General features: G+C 43.7%; 1 protein-coding gene across 1 annotated transcript in view; it reads left to right on the forward strand.

Annotated features, from left to right (window-relative positions):
- TMEM116 (transmembrane protein 116) overlaps positions 1-25,841 on the forward strand; it is a 135,787-nt gene that overhangs the window by 45,895 nt on the left and 64,051 nt on the right. Inside the window, exons 3-4 of the mRNA XM_063964368.1 lie at positions 19,846-19,909; positions 20,523-20,651. Coding sequence (XP_063820438.1) covers positions 19,846-19,909; positions 20,523-20,651 — 193 coding nt within the window. The remainder of the gene's footprint in view (positions 1-19,845; positions 19,910-20,522; positions 20,652-25,841) is intronic.

Below are 25,841 nucleotides of genomic sequence, written 5' to 3' on the forward strand. Positions count from 1 at the left end.
CTGGTACTCCGACAGATTAACCATTATGCCGCTGATATTGTCTGTCTTATGGAAACGCACTTGGTGGGGAGTAAGATTCTCTCTTTGAAAAGACCCTGGATGGGATGGACGTACCACTCCATGCATACTTCTGCTTCTCGTGGAGTTTCAGTCCTCATTAGGCGGACCGTCCCCTTCGTGCTGGAGTCTATCCAAACGGATCCCGTGGGGAGATATGTGTTTTTGAAATGTAGACTATTTTATGTCCCTGTCCTCCTTCTAGCTGTTTATGTGCCCCCTCCCTATTCTCCTGATGTTCTTAAGAAGGCTGCCGGGTTCATGGCCTCATCCCCCGGGATATCTGTTATTTGCCCTGGGGATTTCAATAATGTGCTAGATGCGGCGAAGGACAGGCTCTCTATATCTCCATCTGCTGCGTGTCCTGGGAGATCCACTTTTGCAAATGCGGTGTCGGGGTTGGGCCTGGTCGACCCTTGGAGATTGAGACACCCGTCTCTTAAACAATACTCCTGTTTCTCTCACTCTCATTCTTCGTTCTCCAGGATTGACCTGGCTCTCCTCTCGAGCGACATGGTTCCCCGGGTTGGTAGTATCAGATATGAGACTAGGGGTATATCAGATAACGCCCCTTTGACATTTACTTTAGACTTTAACTGTTCTAGGGGCCACGCTGTATGGAAATTTAATCCATTTTGGCTCGTTCACATGGGGGACGGCTCTGACCTGGTGGCTGCATGGCGGGAATTCTTTGTACTGAACAGTGCCGAAAAAGGTATCTCTAATCTATGGGACACGTTTAATGCCTTTCTGCGGGGGAGTTTGATTAAACGGGTGTCTAGTTTGAAGTCCTTCTATAGGCGACGGGAAGCTGAGTTGGAGGCCCAGAGTGTCGCTGCAGAATTACAATTCTTACAAGATTCTTTGAACAGTTCTAAGCTAGCCTGGTTATCGGCTCAGAGGGAATGGAAAGATTACCTAATGGAAAAGACTCAGCATAGACTCCTTTTCTCCTCCCATACCTTTTATGCTACTGGTGATAGGCTGGGGACGTACCTGGCCTCTCTGGCCCGGGTTGATAGACCTACTAGTGTTGTGGTTGAGATTGTGAACTCTGAGGGTGTTTCCCTAACTCAGACTCCACAAATGGCGGCTGAATTTGTATCCTATTATAGCCGCTTGTACGAATCCAAACTGGATTGTACTTCGTCGCAACTGAACGATTATTTAGACAGTGTTTGTTTCCCCACCATATCTAGTGAGGCTTGTGACCTTTTGGAGGCACCTATCTCATCCGATGAAATTATGGCCGCTGTTAGGGCCTCCCCTAGTGGTAAAGCCTCGGGCTTGGATGGCATACTTTCTGAGGTCTATAAGCAACACCTGGATTTCTTTGTCCCTCGTCTACTTGAGTTGTATGGCCAACTCTTTGCACAGGAGTCTCTCCCCCCGTCTATGGCGGAGGCAGTGATTGTGGTTCTCCCTAAACCTGAAATGGATCTTAGGAAAGTTGAGTCCTATTAAAATTTTGGCTAAGGTGCTGGCTGGCAGATTAAATACAGTTATTTCTCACATCATACACCCGGATCAGACGGGATTTATGCCCAATAAATCGACCTCCATTAACCTTAGACATCTGTTTACTCACCTACAAATCCCCCGCAAGGATTCCTCCTCCTCCATAGTCGTTTCGTTGGATGCCACTGATAAAGCTAAATATTTATCGTGTATATAACCCTTTATGAGGTCTAAGAACACTATACGCTATCTACGTAAGAAGTACAGTAAGGGTACGCAAGTTGCGTATCGATCGCTTAGCCGTGATCGAGACGCTCAGGCGTCACGTTCACTCACGGCCAAGTGATCGCAGGCAGGCAGACTATTGGCTGTTGACTTATCGTAATGATTCGCTATAGCGTAGTAGCGCTCGGGTCCACGAGGAGATCACCAGCGATGCAGACGCTCACAACGTTAAACCTTTATATCTATACCTTTAGCAATGAAATACACAGCAAACCTTAATGTAGAGACAAAGTGTAAGTGCAACCTTGTGTAACCTGATTAACTACAAAGCTGCTTGAGTGTCACCGATGCTCAGGGAGTACTTAACACTATAAAGAATACACAGATACCTGGGCTTAGGGTCCGAAACTTATTATGTGTATTATGACTATTATACTTGCAAAAGGAATCACAGTACAAAGCATACACTACAATATAACATAAACCAACTAACCAGATAACTACACAGGAAATACAATACAATACAATCCAAGTCTAATCAAGGAAAAATACGAGAGAAAGAGAAGAGAGGGAGAGAGAGAAATGGCTCACAGTAAGACAATATGATTACGGAGAGAACTTACGCACAAGGGGAACGATCGCATGCGCCTCGATATCCAGCTCCCGATTATCAGCAATGAGAACCGTTGAAGAGAGTGAAGTTGGATATGGTCGGCCTGCTATTTATGCCCCACACACAATACAATTCAATGGTCCCTACAATCTCATTGTTCATTGGACACAGGAATTCGGCTTCGCATTATAACAAAAGGTCATAGGTTGATTCATACAGGTGGGCTGTGACTATTTCCAACTGCTCAGGTGGGAGGGAAACTGGGTTTCCCGCCGCATGGGTAATAAAGTGCAAATAAAGTAAATGTTCATAAACTTCTTATGTCCATAACTATTCGCACGAGCGATTGATCTGCTTCAAACCAATACCGGAATATTTCTAATTAAATATTCTTCCGATGGATACTAAACACCACTGTATTACTCCTATCTGACCCTTCGTATCAAACAAAGAGGGATTCCTCTGTTCATAAACATTCTATATTAACCAAACTTTCAGAATCTATCAAAGGGACCATGATCTATAAAATACATTATTTGTGAAAATGTGTAACGATTGAGTCGCACGCTACGACTACACAAACTTTACCGTAAATACGCATACCGTGCACCAGCGGGTGCACGCAACAGCGGGTATGCGCCTTCACGGGAGAGCGCACGCATGCGCAGCGTGGACCAGTGTGAGGTGCAAATATGGCAGTGTGTATAGAGATATTTTTCTGACTTTGACAGTCCACCCTTTGGCAGTCAATAATAACTGCCACCTTCTAAAACATTTCAAAAGGAGAAAAATATATGTCAGGGGTTAATTCATTTCCATGGTTGGGTGAGGGAGGAGAGAGGAGTAGGTGTGAAGAGGGTATGACCTAGTGTGATAGCAGGAGCATGTGTGTATGAGTCCATGTTTGGGGGGTCATGTATCATCGTGCCGTACGTGTTGTAAATCAAGCTTCGAGGTATTGCGAAGTATATATTTGAATTCCTTCTTATCCCGTGGTACAGGTCTGTGGATGGGCTGTCAAACTTTACCGAGCTCTTTTTCGGATTTTGAACAAAATGGGGAGCACATTTTAGTTGATGATACATGAATGGGGGAATATGTGATTGCTGATATCTGTGCCTGTATTCCCTATACTATGTGTGTCATTACCTGAGGGTTGTAGAAATGAAGAAAAGACATAATTACGGTAAATGCGGTGGTATTCTATGTCAGGTTAATGTACATCTGTCGGTTGAAGTTTTGTTCGGTATCAGTTGAAAGTCGTCTTCTTTGCGCTGTTTTGCTCATTAAGCGTGAGCAATAAGCTTTGTCAATGCCATTAGATTTACAAAAAATGTTGGGCTAGCGTAATTTTAAGAATTCTAGGGAAACTGGGGATCCATGGCAAAGTTCATCAAATGTCCATATCTCAAGTGGTCAAAACTCCTTCTTTGGTCCATCCGTTGTCTGTATAGCGTCTCATCAACTTCCTCGTCCAAGGGGGTCTTGTTATCTTGGAGAAAAAAACAGAAAAACAGGTGAAAGAAACGGACCGTAGAAATCGCATTTTCATCACATCATTGTTTCTATCATTGGGTCATAAATCAAATCCAGGTTAATTACGGTTTCCTCACTCCTCAAACTCATCACTCTGGTACTTTGTTTGCACCTCATTAAAGCCTGCCCGCATCTAAATATCAATCCAATCGATATAACGACACCTAAGATACATAGTAGAAACTTCCCAACATCCATTATGACTCCTTGAGCCTAGTCTCCCAAACCGGAGAACCAATTTCGCGGGTTCAACCATGACACCCAACCAGTCAGCTCATTACCTACAGCAGCAAGAGTGAGATTGTGTTTTCGGCGAAATTCCCACTTTAATTGGAGAATATCGTCCATCTTTTGGTCTATGACCTCTACCGGATCCTCGGTGCTATTTGTGATATACGTGCAACACTTCACGCCGTACTGTGTTGCCAATGTAACACAATATCCGCCTGTCACTGCTGTGAGGTAATTAAGAACCATTCTATGCTGTACCAGTTCTGTTTTATAAGCCTGAAGTTCTCTTCCAGTGTATCTAAACGTGTCATCATACATTTCAGTGATATTATCTAACAAATTGGCGAGTGCGGAAATGTATCTATAATTCATCACTCCTCGAGCGGTGCGAGTGAAATCTAACGCCACCAGAACCTGAATCCCGGTGGATTCATGGATCAGATCAGAGGCCGGATGCTCTAACCTTTCTGACAGTTGTCTTTTAACGAGGTGCTCGTAATGAGTGTGAGTATAAGGAGCTTGGGCACCACGGTGTATGTCTTTCATTTTATCATGTGTTACAGTCATTACTTCAGGCAATACTCTTCCAATATAACACAATCCTTCAGAGTTTGGGGCAAGCCACTTGTACGCCTTTCTCCCGCATATGAAATATGCATCATCGGGGAGAACATATGGGACGGAGAAAGACATTACCATATTACACACCTTCCAGGTGAAATCTCCTAGCCCTAATTCTTCCATCTGCTTAATGCACGTATCAGGTTGTACGATATGTGCACAGTATCCTGGTGATACTTCTCCAACTCTAGTAATCCTATTTCCTAAGGTGTATCTATACCGGAAAGATTTTCCTCTACTGGCTATGTGGCGTACAAGCTCTGTATCTGTAGGCATTCTATCTGCTCTATGTGAAAAGGTCATGGTGTGGTTACTCCATGATACTTCCCAATTTCCCGGCTTTCTGGGATTGGAGATGTTAAAACATAATAGGGACCTATCCACGTGGTATTGGTGGAGCTTCAAACTAGGAGGGCTGGAGATATTAAACCTCCGGTCCACCGGTCTCCCACCATTTAACTCAAGTACCTCCCCTATCGTTAAAGGAAATGGTACTAGCCCTGATTTGCTATGACACTGAGGTACTTGAGAGCATACCCAACAATCTGTTTTGTTTAATACATTACCCACTAAGGAGTGATAATCACTCAATGGATGCCGGTCCATATGGATATTAAAACTGGATTGGCATTTCCTAATGCACCCATCCTCAATGACATTGTTACAGAGCCTACAGATACAATTTTCTTCAGCTAACAATCCGTCACAATTTCTTCTATGATCAATGCTATCGGATCGTTTTCTGATACTCGCCTTTGCTTGTTGGTTAGGTTGATCTTGGAAAACTACGCCTCCATCTTTATCATCAGAACTCATTCCAGAACCTCTATCGACCTCCATGGTACTCTCGCCGGAACAGACTGCTCTGGTCAACATCATGGTCAACAGGAAAATCCGGATCACAGTCTCTTGGGGCAAGTCCATCTTTGAGGAGGAGACGAAGAAGAATGAGAAGGAGGAAAAATACATTTGAGGGAGGGGGGATGGGAAGTGGAAAAAAAACAATAAAAGGGAGTGGGGAGTCGACAACAGCTCTCGGTCTTCAAGGCTCAGGTGCCGCCTCAGTCCTCCTGGAACAGACACTCCAGTGATACAACCTCTACCGTCTGTTCCTTATCACGGGACTTCTCTGGATCAGCAACCTTCTTGCAGTGGGATGAATGGACCCAAGTCTCTCTCTCAGCAACCTTCAATGCTGTAGTGCTAGTCAATAAGACCTGGTATGGTCCTTCCCATCTGTCAATAAGGCAACCTGAGCGTAGAAAATTTCGTATCATTACATAATCCCCAGGTTCAATGTCATGACAATTACTATCAGGTAGATCAGGAATCACCAACTTTAGATTATCATTTTGATTCCTTAACTGTTTACTCATGTTAATCAAGTACTTTACAGTTACTTCATTGTTACATTTCAAATCATCCTGAGGGTTAATCATGACATGCGGTTGTCGACCAAATAAGATTTCAAAGGGGGACAGATTAGGAGGGGACCTGGGAGTGGTTCTGATACTGTACAATACAATGGGTAAAGCTTCTGGCCATGTCAATCCTGTCTCTGCCATCACTTTACTCAATTTATTTTTAATAGTGCTGTTCACTCTTTCGACCTTCGCACTCGCCTGTGGACGGTACGGAGTGTGCAGCTTGCTATCAATTCCCATCAACTTACACATTCCTTGAAAGACATCACCTGTAAAATGGGTACCCCTATCACTTTCGATTATTCTAGGGATACCATATCTACATACAAATTCCTGCACAATTTTCTTAGCTGTAAACATAGCGGTATTTGTAGCTGCAGGAAATGCTTCGACCCAATTCGAGAAAACATCTATACAAACAAGTACATATTTCAAATTCCGACAAGGGGGTAATTGAATGAAGTCAATTTGTATTACCTGGAAAGGGCCGCCGGCAGGTGGGATATGGGATGGTTCTGTAGGTATTGCCTTTCCAATATTCTTTCTCAGACAGGTAAGGCATGACATTGCTCTTTTACTCGCATGAGAGGAGAATCCTGGGGCGCACCAATAGGCTCTTACCAATTTGCACATTCCCTCCTTGCCTAGATGAGTCAGCCCGTGAGCTGCTTCAGCCAGACATGGAAGATATGCTCTGGGGGCCACTGGTTTACCATGTCCATCCGTCCAGAGTCCTGAGGACTCTTGGCCACATCCCTTTGCCTTCCAGACTGCCTTTTCCTGTGTGGAACACAAATTTTGCATTTTACACAACTTCTGTGTGTTGATGGTATTGAATACCATCAGTTGTGTGGTGTCTGTCTGTATGGGGGTAGCAGCTGCTAACTTAGCAGCTTCGTCTGCTCGGCTGTTACCAAGTGATACCGGGTCTTGGCTATATGTGTGTGCTTTACATTTGATAACAGCCACTCTGTCTGGTTCCTGTATCGCTGTTAGAAGCCTTTTTATGTGAGCTGCATGCGCTACCGGTGTACCAGCTGCCGTCATGAAATTTCTGAGGCGCCATAGGGCTCCGAAATCATGGACTACCCCGAATGCGTATCTAGAATCGGTGTAGATATTGGCTGACTTACCCTTAGCCAATTCACATGCTCTGGTTAGGGCGACCAGTTCAGCAACCTGGGCTGAGTGAGGTGGGCCTAGCGGTTCCGCTTCTATGGTGTCTTGGTCATCTACGACTGCGTATCCAGTACACAAGTCTCCCGAGTCTGACTGTCTGTGACAACTACCGTCCGTGTAGAACGTGAGTTCTGCATCTTCCAGTGGGTTGTCACTGATGTCAGGCCTTGCGGTAAAATTTTGGGTCAAATATTCCATACAATCATGTGTATCTTCCTTTGTATTAAATCCTCCTTCCCCAGCACTCTCACCTTCCACCCTTTGTGCCTGACCAGGCACACCTGGGAGATATGTTGCAGGATTTAATGCACTGCATCTCCTTATGGTGATGTTTACGGGGGCCATTAGTGCTAATTCCCATCTTGTAAACCTCGCTGATGAGACGTGTCTGGTTTGGGCAGAATTCAATAAGGCTGATACCGCATGTGGCGTATGGATTGTGAGGTTGTGGCCTAGCACGACATCTTCGCTTTTTGTCACTAGCAATGCTATCGCAGCAACGCTTCGCAAGCATGTGGGGAGGGATCGCGCTACCGTATCTAGCTGAGCGCTGTAGTATGCAACTGGCCTGCTGGCATCACCGTGTTTTTGGGTTAGTACGCCTGCCGCGCAACCAGCACTTTCTGTTCCGTATAGTTCAAAGGGTTTCCCATAGTCTGGCATACCTAGTGCTGGTGCCTGCGTTAGGCACTGTTTGAGTCTCTCAAATGCTGTTTCGGACTCGTCTGTATGCGAAATCCTATCAGGTTTGTTCGAGGAGACCATTTCCTGCAAAGGTAACGCTAAAATGGAAAACCCTGGGATCCAATTACGGCAATACCCACACATTCCTAAAAACGTTCTGATCTGTTGCTGGGTTTGTGGCAGGGTCATGTCTCTAATTGCTTGGATTCTATCAGCGGTCAGGTGTCTCAGTCCTTGTGTTAGACAGTGTCCCAAATATTTTACCTTAGTTTGGCATAATTGCAACTTGTCTTTGGACACCTTGTGTCCTTTGTCTGAAAGATGAAACAGGAGCTGTTTCGTATCCTTCAGAGATGCTTCCAGTGAATCTGAACACAGTAATAAATCGTCCACATACTGTATCAATACTGATCCACTGTCTGGTTGGAAAGACTGTAAACAATCATGCAAAGCCTGAGAAAATATACTTGGACTATCTATGAAACCTTGGGGCAATCGAGTCCACGTGTATTGGACTCCTCTGTATGTGAATGCAAACAAATATTGGCTGTCAGGGTGCAGAGGTACCGAAAAGAAAGCGGAGCAGAGGTCAATAACAGTGAAAAATTTGGCAGTGGGAGGGATTTGCATTAGGATGACAGCTGGATTTGGCACTACGGGGAACTGACTCTCAACTATTTTGTTAATCCCCCTTAGATCCTGCACTAGCCTGTAACCCCTCCCCCCACTCTTCTTAACAGGGAAGATGGGACTATTGGCAGTGCTGGACGTTCTTACCAGAATGCCCTGTTGTAGCAAGCGCTCTATTACTGGGTAAACTCCTAACTCCACCTCTGGCTTCAGAGGATACTGTGGGATTTTTGGAGCTATCCTACCATCTTTTACTTGTACAACTACTGGAGCTACGTTTGCCATTAATCCAGTGTCCTGTCCGTCTTTTGTCCAAAGTGACTCTGGTATCTGAGATGTCATCTCTTCTACTTGGGATGGATTCCTATTTGTCATAATGGTATGTGACATTAATTTTGATGGGGAGTCTAACATGTCTCGCACTTCCTGAGCGTGTTTCTCAGGTATGTCCAAGAATACACCTTCAGGAGTACAATAAATGACGCACCCCATTTTACACAGTAAGTCTCTTCCCAGGAGATTGGTTGGTGCCGATGCAGCCAGCAAAAAGGAATGCTTGGTATGCAAAGGCCCTATTGTAATCTCGGCTGGTTTGCTAACAGGGTAGTGCTGGACTACTCCTGTTACTCCCATGGCTGGAATTGTCCTACCAGTGGTTCTCATGCCCACTGTCGAATTTATCACTGACTTGGCCGCCCCTGTGTCTACAAGAAAGTTTAAAGTTTTACCAGCTACATTAATTGCGACCTCGGGTTCACTTTCAAGGTTGGCAATCAATTTCACTGGCTGCAGATTACAGGTATGGCCACACCCCTATTGGGTATGGTGACCTCCCTGAATCCCGCTGGCAGCAACTATTTGTGAGGGAGATAGTTGGGAACTACCAGAGGCATGCCAGTCTCTGTTTGGGGGATATCTTTTTGTTTCCCCTGTATGTGGCTCATAACTCCGTTTCTGCGGACCTTGCTCCCAATGTCGTGTGTCGTGTCGTTGTCTAGGGGGTTGGTATGATCTTTGCGAATTTTTCGCTCTACAGTCTCGTGCATAGTGTCCCTGTCTTTGACAAGAATAACATGTTATCATAGTTGACTTACCCACAGGGTTGGATGGTACATACGCAGGCTGCTTTGTGGTCAGGGCCTGTATACTTACCGACATTAGCTTATCACTCTGCGACTCCCTGTGTCTGGTGATGTTTCGGTCGTGATCAATAGCAGCCTCTCTCAAAGTGGACACTGACAGACCTCGCCAACATGGTTGCGTGGTCTGTACCCTTGCCTTTAATGTTTCCTTCAAACCATCCATTAGTACAGATACTGCTACTTCTCGATGGTTTGGATTTGTCCTAATGTCCTCTATACCAGTGTACTTTGCCATTTCTAATAGTGCCCGGTGAAAATATTCTGCAGCTGTTTCTGACTCTTTTTGTTTAATGGAAAATATTTTGTTCCATTTAACAACTGCTGGGAAATGCTCCTTTAACTGTAAGTTTATCCTTCTTACGTTATCTTTGTTGTACACATCTGTAAGAGGTACATCCAGATCTAGTCCACAATCAGCTAAAAATTGAGCTGAGTCGACATTGGAGGGTAAACAAGCTTTTAGCAATATCTGCCAATCTTTATTATTGGGCTCTAAAGTGTTTCCTAAGTCTGTGATGTATTTTTGGCTGGCAACTAAATCTTTTCTAGGGTCAGGGAATTCAGACACTATGGTCCTTAATTCCATTCGGGAAAATGGGCTGTACATGGCAATGTTCCTTATGGGAGTGGCTCCTGATACATCTGTTTTCCCATTGGGAACTGCTATTACCCTAACAGGAGTGATTCTAACAACCTCATTCTGTGTAGATTCTACAGGCTGTGGTGAAATAGTCTCAGCATAATGCATGGTGCCGTACTTACCAGTTGATACGACCTCACCTATCCCTCCGCTAGGGGCCTTTACTAATCTCGTGGGTGTTGCTGTGCCTACTGTGGTCTCTGCTATGGTGGCTGCTAGAGAGAGCGCTGAAATCGTTGTCGCTTCGTCCTCTTGATCACACTCCTGAGGAAAGTTCAAAACAGGGTACAACTTGCACGGGTTAATACTTGCATGGGTTAATGGGTTAACATTATCATTAACATTTACACAGTTACTAAGTGATTTTGTGTTACACTTTAGTGCGTCTTTCTCCGTAATCAACTTCTCTCCTGATATATATGGTGGCGGCGGGGCCGTGGCAATCAGTTTTCTGTTAGAGCCAGATCCCGCCGCCTGAGCCAAACCTCTCTGTATCTCACCTTCCTGTTGCCACAACTGTAAATAATCATAATGCTGAACTCGTCTCTTTGTTGATTTTATGAGACATATCCTCCTCCTTAACTTTTGTAACACCTCTGGGCTGAAGCTACCTATTCTTGGGAATTTCTCCCGGTCTTGTACCGTCATTCTCTCCCATTCATCACATAAAACCTCTGTGTGACTTCCATATTTCTCACACATGATATACCTGGCCGACCCAATTGGTCGGACCACTGAATCAACCCGAACCGAGGTTGATCGCCCCCTACCTGAACAACTGGCCCCCATAACTCTGCAGGCGTTGCTTGCTCTACCTCTGATCTCTATATCAAGGTCTTCAGCGAACCCTTACAGAAAACCAGATTGTTCACAATAGGCTGACGGTGGCGGTTTACCGAGTACCCCACTCACTCGCCCACGCCGACCAATGCGACCTGATCACACCGATATGGTGCTGGCGCACTCGACCCAGGGCACCTATAAAAACCGTTGTTTACTGGAACATGCGAGGGTTATCCGCAGAACACTTACTCTTTCCAGTAAAGGTGAGGTTTGTCAGATAGTTCCTGAGTGACCAGCGAACTTCCCTTCTTGAAAAATAAAAAATTACACAAATCACGTCAGAATGTACAAATAGCGTTTGTGACCCCTTTACTCTAATGGTACTAGGTCAGATTACTAACTACTGTACACAATTACGTGCGGTCCAGTCGTTCAGTACACAAACAACTAAGCTTGTGTACGGAAAGACCAATGGAATCGAAACTTACGACTGCGAATTCCTTCAGCCAGAGCTTGTACGGCCTATATGGGTCTTGCACCAACCCTTCTCTTGGTGTTGTGCCTCTGAACTGTATAGCGGACTTCCCTGTTTACTGTACCTGGACCTGCTGGTCTACTATGACCTCCTGGTCTTGTTCTGTACGACCTCCTGGTCTTGTTCTATACTGGTCCGCTATACTCTAATGCTCAAATATTATGTTTAACCAAGGATGCCTCCCTAGCCACCGTGCACGTCACTTACACGCGTGTACCTCACGAGTACTCGACTTTTCTTGTGGTTCAGCCTTTAAGTTATATAAACTTATGTAATACAAAAACACTCACTCATCACATGTACACTTTTGCTTCTATTTCTATTTCTACGCAGAAATTTTTCTTTAGCCCAGCTGTGTTACCAATTAGGAGCAGGATCTGTTAATTTAAATTTTGGATTTCCAAAAATAGACTTGCGTTATTTATCGCCTGTGGCGCTATTTACCGCTTTGCGTTACTTACCGCGTTGCGTTAAAAATCAACTTATCGTGACTTGAGCTACGTGGGCGTAACCGGACGCTCCGTTGCGTAATGTACGCTGCGTGCGTCCGCCTTTGGATTGCGTACACAAGTCTTTTGTTAGGGACACGTGTACGCAAAGCAAAGATCCACCGTAACACAATTTATATTTTTATCAATGTAGATGATCCCTGGTCATCTACCACACAACACACTGACTTCGCCTTATCTCCCAGGCAAAACTGTGTGTTTGTCTATCTTTTAACTATATTACCTTTACTCTTAAACTATGAAATAACAGCAAATCTCTTTTGGCACTTTTTTTTTATCAACTATAAAACTGGCAGACAGGAGAATGATATACGAAAATGAAACGGAAATGCAGATATATATGTGTGCGTGCGTGTGTACGCAAGACAGAAAAATAAACAGTTTTAAAAGACACTAGCGTTTTGTTCTTACCTCCGGTTCCCGGATTCCTTCAGCACTCTTTTATCTAAGCGAAGCAGACGCTTATCCCGTCAGCACTACGAGACAACCTCCCGCCCTTTGCTGAGGGATAATGTCTGCTGATCTACCTAGTGCAGATATGTGAAGGACAGGACGAGCCGCCAATTGATAAAGCTAAATATTTATCGTGTATATAACCCTTTATGAGGTCTAAGAACACTATACGCTATCTACGTAAGAAGTACCGTAAGGGTACGCAAGTTGCGTATCGATCGCTTAGCCGTGATCGAGACGCTCAGGCGTCACGTTCACTCACGGCCAAGTGATCGCAGGCAGGCAGACTATTGGCTGTTGACTTATCGTAATGATTCGCTATAGCGTAGTAGCGCTCGGGTCCACGAGGAGATCACCAGCGATGCAGACGCTCACAACGTTAAACCTTTATATCTATACCTTTAGCAATGAAATACACAGCAAACCTTAATGTAGAGACAAAGTGTAAGTGCAACCTTGTGTAACCTGATTAACTACAAAGCTGCTTGAGTGTCACCGATGCTCAGGGAGTACTTAACACTATAAAGAATACACAGATACCTGGGCTTAGGGTCCGAAACTTATTATGTGTATTATGACTATTATACTTGCAAAAGGAATCACAGTACAAAGCATACACTACAATATAACATAAACCAACTAACCAGATAACTACACAGGAAATACAATACAATACAATCCAAGTCTAATCAAGGAAAAATACGAGAGAAAGAGAAGAGAGGGAGAGAGAGAAATGGCTCACAGTAAGACAATATGATTACGGAGAGAACTTACGCACAAGGGGAACGATCGCATGCGCCTCGATATCCAGCTCCCGATTATCAGCAATGAGAACCGTTGAAGAGAGTGAAGTTGGATATGGTCGGCCTGCTATTTATGCCCCACACACAATACAATTCAATGGTCCCTACAATCTCATTGTTCATTGGACACAGGAATTCGGCTTCGCATTATAACAAAAGGTCATAGGTTGATTCATACAGGTGGGCTGTGACTATTTCCAACTGCTCAGGTGGGAGGGAAACTGGGTTTCCCGCCGCATGGGTAATAAAGTGCAAATAAAGTAAATGTTCATAAACTTCTTATGTCCATAACTATTCGCACGAGCGATTGATCTGCTTCAAACCAATACCGGAATATTTCTAATTAAATATTCTTCCGATGGATACTAAACACCACTGTATTACTCCTATCTGACCCTTCGTATCAAACAAAGAGGGATTCCTCTGTTCATAAACATTCTATATTAACCAAACTTTCAGAATCTATCAAAGGGACCATGATCTATAAAATACATTATTTGTGAAAATGTGTAACGATTGAGTCGCACGCTACGACTACACAAACTTTACCGTAAATACGCATACCGTGCACCAGCGGGTGCACGCAACAGCGGGTATGCGCCTTCACGGGAGAGCGCACGCATGCGCAGCGTGGACCAGTGTGAGGTGCAAATATGGCAGTGTGTATAGAGATATTTTTCTGACTTTGACACCACTAACGCTTTTGATTCTGTGGAGTGGGACTATTTGTGGGAAGTTATGCGTAGATTTGGTATAGGCCCAAACTTTATTAAATATGTCGATTGATGTATTCCTCTCCTTCGGCGAGGGTGGCGGTTAATGGTTTCGTATCTCACTCCTTTTCCCTATCTAGAGGTACACAACAGGGTTGCCCACTGTCCCCTACTCTGTTTGCTATGGCCATTGAACCCCTTGCATGCCTCCTGAGGGCGGACGTGGGGATCTCTGGTTTTAAGGTGGGTGCCCGTGAGGACAGGGTGGCCTTATATGCCTATGACGTTTTGCTGTTTGTGGATCGCTATGCTGAGTCTATGCCTAGGATTTTGGAAATTATTATTGGGTTCGGGCGATACTCTGGGCTCCTGATTAATTGGGAGAAATCCTTTATTATCCCACTTCGGGGCGAAGTTCCTGCCTCCCCGTTGGTAGCTCTCCCGCTGCGGTGGGTGGACTCCTTCAAATATCTGGGCATTTGGGTGTCTAATGATCCTCAAAAATTTTCCTCCAAAAATATCACTCCACAAATAACGTATCTCCGTAGCCGGGTGAAGGCATGGGGAAAGCTACCTTTAACGGTCACGGGGAGGGTTAATATGGTGAAAATGGTCTTCCAGCCCAAACTTCTATATGTTTTGCAGCACTCTCCCATTTATATTCCGCAGAAGATTTTTAAACAAATAAATGGGTTGCTTTCCTCCCTGGTGTGGGCTAGTAAGCGGGCACGTTTGAGACTGGATACCCTGACCAGGTCACGGGAAATGGGGGGTTTGGCTCTCCCCAACTTCCGTTTTTATTACTATGCGGCGCAACTGACGCATGTCTGGGAGTGGGTTAACGACCTCGATGCCCTGGCTTTGCACTCGCTGATGCTGCACCATGATTACCCTGGGGGCTCCCCATTACAGCTACTACTTTGCAGTAGCGTCAAAATGTCCACACTGCCACTGATTAAACAATCCATCCTAATATGGAAATTGGTGCACTCTGTGATACGTGGTCATGGTGTTGATCCTGATACCCCACTGGATAATGCTTACGGGTTGCCGGAACTGTGTCAACTTCAGGTTCGGGAGGTCTGGGGTAACTGGGGAGTGTATTCTTTAGGCCATTTATATAGTGATGGGACCCTTAACTCATTCCAACAACTTCAACAGGCGCATAATGTCCCCTCAGGGTTCTTCTTTTGATTCCTTCAGCTGAGACACGCTTTGGCTGCCCAGTTTCCGAATGGCCCTCCAGTCCTCGTTGATTCCCCGGTCAAATTAATGTTGCGGACGCTGGACTCGGAACACCTAGTTTCTAGGATATATGGCCGCATTCTCCAGATGCATCATACTGACCCTCTAACTGCTCTTCGGGGTAGGTGGGAGTCAGATGTGGGTATATTATCAGATGATGCATGGAACACTGCTATGGGAGCCCATCGGATCTCCACATCCTCTGTTAGATACCAGCAAATACAATTATATATTCTGCATAGAGTGTATATGACCCCGGTGAGGTTAGCACATATTGGGGGGTCTCATAGCTCACGGTGCCCTAAGTGTGGGGCCATGGGTGCCGACTTCTGGCATCTACTTTGGTTGTGCCCTAGCGTGTCTCTGTTCTGGACGGCTGTTATACGTACCATAAGTGATACAGGTATTCCCTCTTCCGTATATACGCCTGTGCTATGTACACTGCTGATTGTGGACGAGGAAGCTTTAGATCCGCCTACCAGGCGATATGTCATCAATTTATGTGCCCTGGCTAGGGTCTGTATAGCCCGGTTGTGGCTGGCTGGTGAGGCCCCGGCAGCTTAGGCTTGGATATCCCTGGTCAACGAAACTATTGCACACGAAAAATTTGTGCTCCTGGCTAGGAAGGTGGAGAGGAAATTGTTTACAATATGGGGCAGGTGGATGGACTCTAAATATTTCAAGGATAAATTAAGTTTAGATTTGTATTTCTCTCCTTGTCTTATTCTGGGATGTTTTGGAGGTGGATACCCTCGCGGCCGGCCTTGCTATGTTGTATTTCGATATACTGTGCTTATTCTGCTATGCTTATGCTTATCTTGGAAGTGATATGTTTGGGTTGTGTTACTCCCAGACGCCGACGCTTTGCGACTATGTGACTTATGAGACATTATATCCGCTTGATGTACCATGTGCCTTATAAATGTACAGATGTTTATGTGTATTTTGTGTATGTGTGTAGTTTTAAGTTTGTTTTTTGTGTAAGTTGTTAATGCAAAATCGAAAACTCAAATAAAAATTATTGAATTTAAAAAAAAAATGTTTGCCCTTATGGGACAATCCAGACTTTCCAACATCATTAGCGATATCCCATTATACAGTCTGGAAACAAAAAGGGATTGCTGCAATACGAAATGTCTTTGACCTTGGTGACAATCTTTATTCCTTCTAACAAGTAATGCAATTCCAAACTCTCAAGTTATACTTTACTTTCAAACCCGGCACTACATAAACAGCAAGGTAACCTCTGGGTCATATGACTCTGCATTAGATACCTCTTCTCCTTCTTCATTGACATCCCTTTTCACACTAGTTTCTAGTTACAAATATAAAGTTTGTTACCTATATAAGGATGTATTGCATGGAGAGGGGTTGGTCTTCATAGACCCAAGATTACCCAGATTTCACAGTTTCAGATCGGATTTTGAAACAGTTACCTCATGTCCTGAAATGGGCTAGTTTGGCTCATCTACAAGAACTTCATATTAATGCCCTTATTTATCAATAAGTGATAAATTTCACTGTTATTGATAAATTGCACCAGCCAATCAGCTCCTAACTGCCATGTTACAGACTGTGGGGTAGATTTATTAAGCCTAGTGAAGTGATAAATTGGGAGGTGATAACGCACCAGCCAATCAGCTCCTAACTTCCATGTCACAGGCTGGGTTTGAAAAATGACAGTTAGGAGCTGACTGGCTGGTGCGTTATCACCTTCCACTTTATCACTTCACCAGGCTTAATAAATCTGCCTCTGTGTTTGAAAAATTACAGTTCGGAGCGGATTGGCTGGTGCAATTTATCATTCACAGTGAAATTTATCACTCATTGATAAATAAGGGCATAAGTTCCTAAACAGGGCATACATTTCACAGGCTCAGAGATGTCATATGATTCAGGGCGAATTGAGTGCCTTCCCTAAATGTCTATTATAATCTGATAATTTTATACATAATGTTTAATATTGTGCCGATTCAAAAATGTTTGATATTGTGCCGATTCTTGCTGTAGGTGGTCTTGCTTAATATTGTAGTTTGGCAGACGGGTTGCGCAACTTGATATAGAGAAAGGGGTTAGTAAATTTGATACTAAATGGGAAATGTTTCTTGAATATTTACCTGAGACCACTTCCACACACATTATGAAAGTGTTTGAAAATACTACCTAGTCCTCACTGAGGAAAATCACATAATGCTACCCACAATTTTAAAAAATAATTCTGAGAACATGGCATTACAGGAATTAGATTCTTCTGAAACTCCCATTCCACCCCTCACCCCTTCCCTTCCCAACCATTTCTCTCCCTTTCCTTCTACCCTACTAATGAAAACAAACATTTAAATTCTTATGTATGATTCTTATGTTTCTCTTTCAAATAAGATAGGAACCCAAGTTTGCTTCCAAACCAAATTTATGATATGTTTCTCTTTTCAGAGTTGGGGGAAGTTCGGTTACATAATTTTTACTGTTGCAAATATTCTCTTCTGTTTTTAGTATACATGTTTACTTATATGTATTGCTATTACTTGTGCTAAATGCCTCTCCTTGTATGCTGTGTTGCCAACACTTTTTGTATTCTCTTTTTCCTATATACCATCTGGAATTCAAAAAAACTGTTTAAAAAAAAAGTTCCACGCAATTCTCACTGCTTGTTATACCATATGTGTTATACAGTTTATATTGTATAGATGCATGTATCCAATTACAGGTGAAGATACACAGACATTTTTCACAATTTTTCCTGATGTTTTACCTGTATTTTTTTACAGGCTATCCAATTTGGACACCGGTAAAAGTAAAAAAAATACATTGTCTCTCGAAAACACACACATTCAGTGAAACCTGTGTGTTTTTGATAGAAACAGCCCGCAGTTTCCGGGGATTTGGTTTCGCCTGCCTAAAACAAAATCCCAGATAAGCCACGGCTCGTGCCAGCTAATCGGGGCTAACAGGATAGTCCCCGGAGAGACAGTTATCCCCGATAATTAACCGTAGCTACTTTTATACCGCTAGAACAAAGATCACTGTCTAAAGTATAAACTACCAGGGAGGTTAGGCCCTGACTCACTCCCTCTCAGTGGCGTAAGTTTGTCCCAGTTGCCCGGAGGCAAGATAAATATTGGTGGCCCCCTATTTACTATATTAAGATAAATATATGTATGTAGATGTGCGTATATATGTATATATATATATATATATATATATATATACACACACACACACACACACACACACACACATATATGTGTGTGTGGAGTGTTCTGAATAAAATGTATATACTGTATTTATACATTTAATTGTCTTTTATTTTAAATCACACATTTCTTAGCAGTCATACCCAGGATTAGAACCCGTAACCTGTTACACTAACAGCGGACATTTTACTGATAGAGCTATTTGCTCCTGTAGAGGAAGCATGAAAATTCTAACTATATGAAGTTACATGTAATTGTCAGAAAAGTAACTTCATATAGTTAAAATTCTCATATTTCTTATACAGGAGCAAATTGCTTCATCAGTAAGGTGTTTGCTTCCAGTCTAATAGGTCGTGGTTTCTAATCTTGGGTATGACACTTGTAAAATGTGTATCTACAGTATAATAAAAAAGGGTGTGATTTGTAAGGTGCAGGGACCAGTGAGGAAGTCGGCCACTGAAGAGATAGTGGCAGCTATTAATGAACTTAATTCAATGGTGTCACAGAATGGTAGGAGAGGTGCCCCCCTTCAGAGCAGGAGCCCGGCGGCAGATGACTCCGTTGCCTCCCAGAGTTCTGCCTCTGCTCCCTCTTACTTAATAAGGAACCCTTCAGGTCCCGGCTTACTGACACTAGTGGCCCAGCTCTCCGGATCCCACTGTCCCTAGCAGGCCTATCACCTGGACAGTAACTGCTTTCAGGAGCCCTGACTCATGGGAGAGACTCTGCTCTAAACCCAGCACCCAGGTGCTGGCTGATGAAGCAGCTTCTTGGGCTAAAAAGCCTATAAGACCTGGTCTGGTCCAAATGGATGGGAACCTGGTCTATCCACACTTCCCATCCACCCCCAGGACCCTGTGTGTAGCTTACAGGTGGCAAAGTACCTCTCCTGCCACAACAGTATGTAATTTTTTCAGACTGCCCTCACCCAACCCCCTCTCATTTACATTATATGCCCTGTTACACTGCATAGGTAAACTTATTCCGTACTTCCTGCTTTGTGTTGCATTTTGTAATTGTTCTATGTACTGTATTTATCGCTACAGAACCTTGCTCCTTTATTTTGTACTGGTTGTTTTTTATTTTGTCTCTGCTGCTGGCTTAGCTCTTTTTGAAACTATAAATAAAATATTTAAGAAAATATTGTTTATTTACAAATTTTCTCTCTAGCATTGTAGGTTCTGGTTCAGTCATTGGTTATGCTGTGTTTAAGAATTCAGTAAAATTACCAGAGGTAAGAAATTTGTGAGCGTAATTATGAAATTGGTAATATTTTCCCATACTATTCTCACACGAAAGCCCAATTCTGTGATTTTTTTTGTCGAATTAACGGTATTAAATATTCCAAAGGCTCTTATTTGCACATGTAACCATTATCCTCATACAACAGTAGACATGATCTACTTTGTAGTATATTTTACATAAAGTATATTTGTGATCTGATTCAACATGCCCAAGGGAGGTGTATGCAAACTTCTGTCTACAAGCACCACCCAAAGTCACACGCTTTAAGCTGACTGGAGAACTACATTAGTTTTAGCACTATAGCATAATAATGGTCATATTTGTAGAAAAAAAACAAACAATTATACATATATATATATATATATATATATATATATATATAGACTATTTGGGACAGCTAAACACCTTTATTGAGGGAGCGCATATTGTACAGTTGCACATTTTTTACTTTTTAACATTGTGTGTTATGGTGTAAGATATACCCTTTAATATTTGCAGTGTAGTCGCGTATCTATGTTTTCCCCCCTATATTGCTGTATACGGTTCCTGGAAAATGTTTGATTTCTGCACAGACAATGATTTGTTCTTATTATTACTCTCAGGTTCGGCCTCTTTTCTACCTCACTCTTTCTGACTTGCTGCTAGCTCTTTGCTGGCTTGTCGGTGCTGTTTTGTATAGGCATTCCTGCCCCAACAATGTTTCCTGCTACAACCTCCAGGCAGTGGGTCAGGTGAGTGTATACTAGTTGTTTAGACCCATCCATCAAGCAATCTTCATTGAATGGCCGCAACATGTGTTGATACTAATGGGGTTGGGTACATACCGCTGCAGAAGAGTATTGTGTGTGGAGCTGCACTAGTCAAATAATTTTCGTAAAGTACCACATTAGGTATTACAATAAAGAAACTAATATACATGCAGTTATCAAGTAAATCTTAAACTGCTAATAATTGGCGGTGCTCCCAGGAATTTTGTAGGTTATACTACAATTGGAGAAAGCGAGAGAAAAAGACAAAAAACCCTTTTTTGGGAGCACTCATTTGTTATGATAGAAATAATATATGTAATGTTAAAACATAACCTTTAATTAAATCTTGAAAAAAAAAACACTTTTGGGCAAAAAAGAAATAAGTCTCGTGTGTGGTATTGTCTGTTAGTAAAAATCTTATTTAACCTTTTTAACAAATGAGGTATAAGATAATTGAGAAGGTGAAAATATCAGAGGGATAGTGAAGGATACCAATAGGTTTCTTAGAATTTCAGGGTATCCAAAGAAAATCACTGTACATGCCTGAATTTGGGGATACCTGGATTAGGGCAATGTTGGCTTTGTAAGAATGGAGCTCAAGAGGTTTGTAAAGAGGATGGAGCATGGAATGCGGTGGGGTTAGTTGATAAGAAGGGGAGCAGGGGGATTTTCAAAATCCCCCTGCTCCCCTTCTTATCAACTAACCCCACCGCATTCCATGCTCCATCCTCTTTACAAACCTCTTGAGCTCCATTCTTACAAAGCCAACATTGCCCTAATCCAGGTATCCCCAAATTCAGGCATGTACAGTGATTTTCTTTGGATACCCTGAAATTCTAAGAAACCAATTGGTATCCTTCACTATCCCTATGATATTTTCACCTTCTCAATTATCTTATACCTCATTTGTTAAAAAGGTTAAATAAGATTTTTACTAACAGACAATACCACACACGAGACTTATTTCTTTTTTGCCCAAAAGTGTTTTTTTTTTCAAGATTTAATTAAAGGTTATGTTTTAACATTACATATATTATTTCTATCATAACAAATGAGTGCTCCCAAAAAAGGGTTTTTTGTCTTTTTCTCTCGCTTTCTCCAATTGTACATACCGCTGCATCCTGACAGTCAGGATGCGGCGGTCAGAATACCAACAGCGCATTCCAATGGTGAGAATCCTGACACATTTTAGTAAGTCTACTAACCATTTTTCTTCCCCTTCCCCTAACCTTAACCCTCCTTACCAGCAGCCTAACTCAATCCCTCCCCTCCCGCAGCCTAAGCCTAACCCTCCCCTCGTGCCTAACCCTAACCTTCCCTTCCGTAGCCTAACCCTAACCCTCCCCGGCATACTTACATTTGGGATACTGACTGTTGGTATTCCGTCATCAAGACTCGTGTTGGAAATTCCGGCTCCAGTCTTCTCACCGCTGGAATCTTGACCATCGGGATGCCAACTACATCCCATTTTAATGCAACAAAAATGATATGTTAGGTTTTGTTTCTGCTCTTTGTTTATCTTGTCTGAATAATGAATTTATTTCAACTTTTTAAACATCATACAGCCCCCATCTAATTATGTTCCCAAAAGGTACAATAGCACAATGCCAAATTACACAATACATTACATAAACAGTGGCACACGCGGGGGGTTTTTTGGGCATCCAGTCATGTTGGGAGGTATGCATAATATATACCCCCCTTCCCTCGTGACCCCTCTCTTAAATGGCCCGACCCCCCCCCCCCCCTCCCAAGGGTTATTCCGGCCCGGGCGCCCCCCCCCCAAGGGTTAATTCCAATTACATATTGTCTATTTCCCACCTGAAGAATACCTATGTTAAATTTCAGCTTCCTAACATATCGGGAAGTGCGAATTAGTGATGAGTGAGTGAGGGCTTTCGCATTTATATATATAGATTACAATAAACAGATTCTGGGGCATAACTAGATATGTTGTAGACACCAAGGCAAAAGTTTGTAAGGGAACGTATACACAACCCAATGGTAACTTTGACAGGGAAGATGAGGCTTCCCCCTCAACTCTGGGTCCCATAGCAGCCACACTCCCTGCACCTATGGTAGCTACGTACATTTTTAGTGCGTGTACAGTATTGCGATGGAGCGGTACAGTATACAGAACATAGCCTTCTAAATATGTAGAAGAATGTTTTATAAGTAGTAACAGTTTTATGGTACCTTCTCTGTGTTGAGGGATATTTGACGATTTTACCTTCGGTGGACTATAATTATTTTGATTAAGGTGGGTACTTCTAGATGTTCATGTTCATTTGGATGTTATTGGTATCAGTTGGATGGAAGTATGTCTTTACAAAGGTTTCATAGCAGACCGAAGTGTTGATTCTTAACTGGTCATAACATATTCATATGAGTTTAGATCTAGATTTAAAAAAAAATGCTGAAACAGCTAAAATCATGTAATTTGTTACGGTTTTTGTTCCTACAGTATTATTAACTTCAATAACATTCATTTCCTGTTATTTCCAGTTAATTTTGACCACATCACAGCTCACAATATTGTTCACCAATATTGGCCAAAGGCATGCTAGCTAAACTAAGTAACAAAGCAGCAGCACAAACATATGGCAGTTATTTTTGTTTAAGCATGTTGCAAATTAGAATGTATAATTAGAGCAATAACCAATAAAAATGTTCCTCTATGCAAAAAAGACCATCACCAATGCCCTCCAACTGTACAGCCCATAATGAAAAGTAGTGCAAGATGGAATTGTCCTTGGGCTCTGCCACCCACCCTTATGTTGTATATTAAAAAGGACATGCACGGGGGCGTGGTCTAGCTGCTGAAGGAGGCAGCTGTGTTTTCACAGAGCTCCCGGGACCAGCAGCTAATAAAATATATATTTCAACTCCCAGAACCCTCTCATCCGCCCCATTACCTTTCCTGTCCCTCCTGTGGCCCCTGCTAATCCCCCCCGAGGTGCCGCGGAATCGGGGAGCAGTTTTCACTGCTCCTGTGGGCTGCGGCCTACGGGGACTTCCGAAGCCGGGGCCTCAGGTATTCTTTTACGCCGGAGATAGTTCCGGGACCCATAACTCGGGCCGCGGACTTCCCCCAGAGCTCCGTCCTCTTCACCTCCACTAGCCGCTGACCGCGGCTAGAAGCATCTCCTGGCTGTTTGCAGCACACTTCCGCCCGGCGGGGACCCGGAGACAAGCCGCGAGGGCCGGCGCCGGCGGGCGCCCTGCGGCCATTTTAATTTAGTCAGAAGCACTTTCTGAATCTCTCTCCTGCTGGGCCTCCAGAAATAAACGCACCAGTGACCTGGTGTGACCAGGCAAAGGTAGGGAGAGGGGTACACAGATAAGGATAGGTCACACAGACCTTTTAGCTATATTCTTCTGGCTAAAGTGCCCCCCCCCCATCCATCCATCCACTCATTCAAGTACCTGCACCAGCCGGTTCCCCGTTCAGTGATCTCCACACAGCCTGCCACCCGCTGCCGTCATTTATCTATAACACCGTGAAGCGGTGGTGTGGCAGAGTATTTTCTAACACGTAGTGTCCCGCAGAGACACCTCAATCAGACCAAGTCGGATGTCCTGTCACTGTGAGTTGACATATGGTGCCCTAGCTATGCGTCTGCCTGCCTGATGCTGCCCTAAGACCACGTGGGGGCTCTTGCACGGTGACGGCCCACATGCTTCATACTGCCGAAGATATGTGAAAGTGTAACTATATACTGCTTTCCTTGAAGACCGATCTCATGGTGAGAGGGATAAAGAAAAAAAAGGCCAAGACCAAGCCGGACGCGACCCCATCCCCTGCGAACCGACACTCATCAGACCTGCGTCAGTTCTTAACTACTCCAACCACACTTCTCGCTACTTCCTCTACTGTCCCGACCTCTCCAAATCTGCACGGACCGGTGGTCGACATGACATCCTCTGAGACTCCGTCGCCCCCACAGGCCCTCTCTCTGTCTGCGGAGATAAGCGAGATATTGTCTCATGTAAAGACACTCCCCACGAAACATGATTTCTCAGCCTTGGAGACTCGCTTGCTTTCCACCATCACTCAGGAAGTGACATCGCTCCGACAAGATATGTCCCAAGTTGCGACCCGTGTCGATGTCCTGGAACGCCATGAATCGTCTAATGTGGATTCTCTGACTAAATTTCGGGAGGTGCTATCTCATCAACGGGACGATATCTCATTTCTAAAATCACGTATTGAGGATATGGATAATCGTGGCCGGCGAAATAATATCAGAGTCAGGGGCTTACCGGAGAGTGTTCAACAGGCTGACTTGACAGCGGACTTAACCACGATATTTGGAGAAATTATCGACCTGGATCCGAACAAGGACATTATATTTAATAGAGCTCACCGAGCCCTCCGTCCCCGAGGATTGCCCTTTGACAGACCGCGGGACGTGATTTGCAGGCTCCATTATTATGTCCAAAAAGAGGAAATAATGAGGTCGGCCCGTCAGCTGGACAGCATTGACTTTCAAGGGGACAAGATTCAGATATTTCCTGACCTTGCCTGGTCGACCCTACAACAACGTCGAGCCTTGAAGCCTCTTACAGACTCTCTCAGGAAACTCGAGCTGAAATATAGATGGGGCTTCCCTTTCTCCCTCCAGGTTTCTCATGGTGGCAAAGTCGCAAGTCTCTCTAGACCTTCGGACTTACAGGCCTTCTTTACGACCTTAGGAATTCCTCCGGTACCGCTACCAGATTGGGACGCCTTTCACCACCTACCAGACCTACCGGTTGTGCTCTCTCCAGACGACGCGTGGCAGCAAGTACGTTCCCCACGGACGCGGGGAACCACTCCGGGTTCACGTTCTTCAAAGCCTCCCTGAATGAGATGTCTCATCCCGAGCGGACGTGAATTCTCTTGCTACCCATGTTATGCACTGAGTTCTTTCTCTTAAATAGTGCTCTGTGTTGCTCACACGTGAGATCGGTTCCTGTAACTTTGTAACAGTTTATAGTCGTTATGGTTTCTTAGATAAGAGATGAGGCATCATCGACATGTTATTTTGGAATTTATATTTTATTCTTTATTTTTTCATGCTGTATATATTATGTTGATGGCGATGCTCATATACACAATTGATCAGCCTGTATGAAACCGGGTTTGATAGCTTAGAGATTATATACACACTTTTATATAAGCTTTCATAT

Source organism: Pseudophryne corroboree, chromosome 1, assembly GCF_028390025.1.
Source record: "Pseudophryne corroboree isolate aPseCor3 chromosome 1, aPseCor3.hap2, whole genome shotgun sequence".
In the NCBI taxonomy this organism is placed as follows: domain Eukaryota; kingdom Metazoa; phylum Chordata; class Amphibia; order Anura; family Myobatrachidae; genus Pseudophryne; species Pseudophryne corroboree.